At 41.8% G+C, this 1,278-nt stretch overlaps 1 protein-coding gene across 1 annotated transcript; it reads left to right on the top strand.

Annotated features, from left to right (window-relative positions):
- The first annotated feature begins 391 nt into the window (after nucleotides 1–391).
- On the top strand, nucleotides 392–922 carry LOC139863550 (uncharacterized). The gene has a single exon (XM_071852172.1). It carries the CDS (start codon nucleotides 392–394, stop codon nucleotides 920–922), a length of 531 nt encoding a protein of 176 aa, XP_071708273.1.
- Nucleotides 923–1,278: the final 356 nt, after the last annotated feature.

Below are 1,278 nucleotides of genomic sequence, written 5' to 3'. Positions count from 1 at the left end.
TTGCAACAGGAAATTTGCTCGAGAATCTTGGAGTTCATTTCAGAAAGATATTCATTCTGGAGATTGGGGATGGTTCAACAACTTCGTTCTGGGGCGAAATTTGGATTGGGGAAGCCGCATTTCAAGATATGTTCAAAAGGTTATCGAGGTTAGACTCAAACATAGAGGCAAAAATTAGTGAGAGGATTATTTGGACGGATGGAAATGCAGCAGGAAACTGGTCGTGGACAAGGCCCCCCTCGGGTCGGGCTGCAGGTGAACTAGTGGAGTTAAATGAAATTGTCAAGTCAGTAACATTAGTTCCCGACATGTCTGACTCGTGGGGGTGGGGTGGATGCATGAATCGGTCATTCACAACGAAAACCTTACAAAACTGATTGATGAAAAGACGATGAAAGCGGGAGCAAACGCGAAAGCAACACTGATAAATAACTTGGTACCAACAAAAATGGGTGTGTTTATATGGAGGGCGAGGAAAAAACGTCTACCAGTACGCACGGAGTTAGACAAACGTGGGATCGACCTCCACTCAGTTCGTTGTCCATTGTGTGACGGCGATATTGAGACGGTAGATCACATACTCTTCTCGTGCAAAAAAGTAGACGACGTGTGGAATAAAGTCAAGAATTGGTGGGGTTTCGGTAGTACCTCTTATGGCAACATCGAGGATCTTCTTCAAGGAAACATGAGACAGCCTTGCTCGAACGCGGGTAAACTTGTGTGGCAAGCAGTTGTGTGGACTAATGCATACCAAATATGGAAAAATAGAAACCAAATGGTCTTCAAAAACAAAGGTTGGACAACTCCAATGGCGCTTAGCGAAATTCAAATCAAAAGCTTCGAGTGGATTGCGAAAAGAATCAAAGGGAAACAAATTGATTGGCATAATTGGTTTCACTGTCCGTCGACTTTTCTTATGTAAATTGTGGGCTTGTACTGATGCAACCTTTGCATCATGTCTGTACATTTTTGCTGAACTAGTTGGCTGCATGTTATCTTGTTTCATGCAGGTAGTGTGTAACCTTGTATTATAATTGTGGAATGAAATTCTAATTGCTTTTCAAAAAAAAAAAAAAAAAACAAAACATGAAGTAAACTACCAAAAACCAGAAGAAACTGAGCAGTTTATCAAACATCAAACTTATCCGCAACAGAGGAAACGTTGCGATTTTTTGACATTAGCTTGACAAGCTTCCCTTCAACACGCTCGAAGTTAATGGCCTTGTCCTACCTAAAGGCCAGAAAGGGGACTTTAGGAGACCCGTTATCCTTAGATAT

The sequence above is a fragment of the Rutidosis leptorrhynchoides genome, chromosome 8, assembly GCF_046630445.1.
Source record: "Rutidosis leptorrhynchoides isolate AG116_Rl617_1_P2 chromosome 8, CSIRO_AGI_Rlap_v1, whole genome shotgun sequence".
Classification (NCBI taxonomy): Eukaryota; Viridiplantae; Streptophyta; class Magnoliopsida; order Asterales; family Asteraceae; genus Rutidosis; species Rutidosis leptorrhynchoides.
The sequence above is the reverse complement of the archived record's forward strand: the minus strand, read 5'-3'. Positions and strand labels throughout refer to the sequence as shown.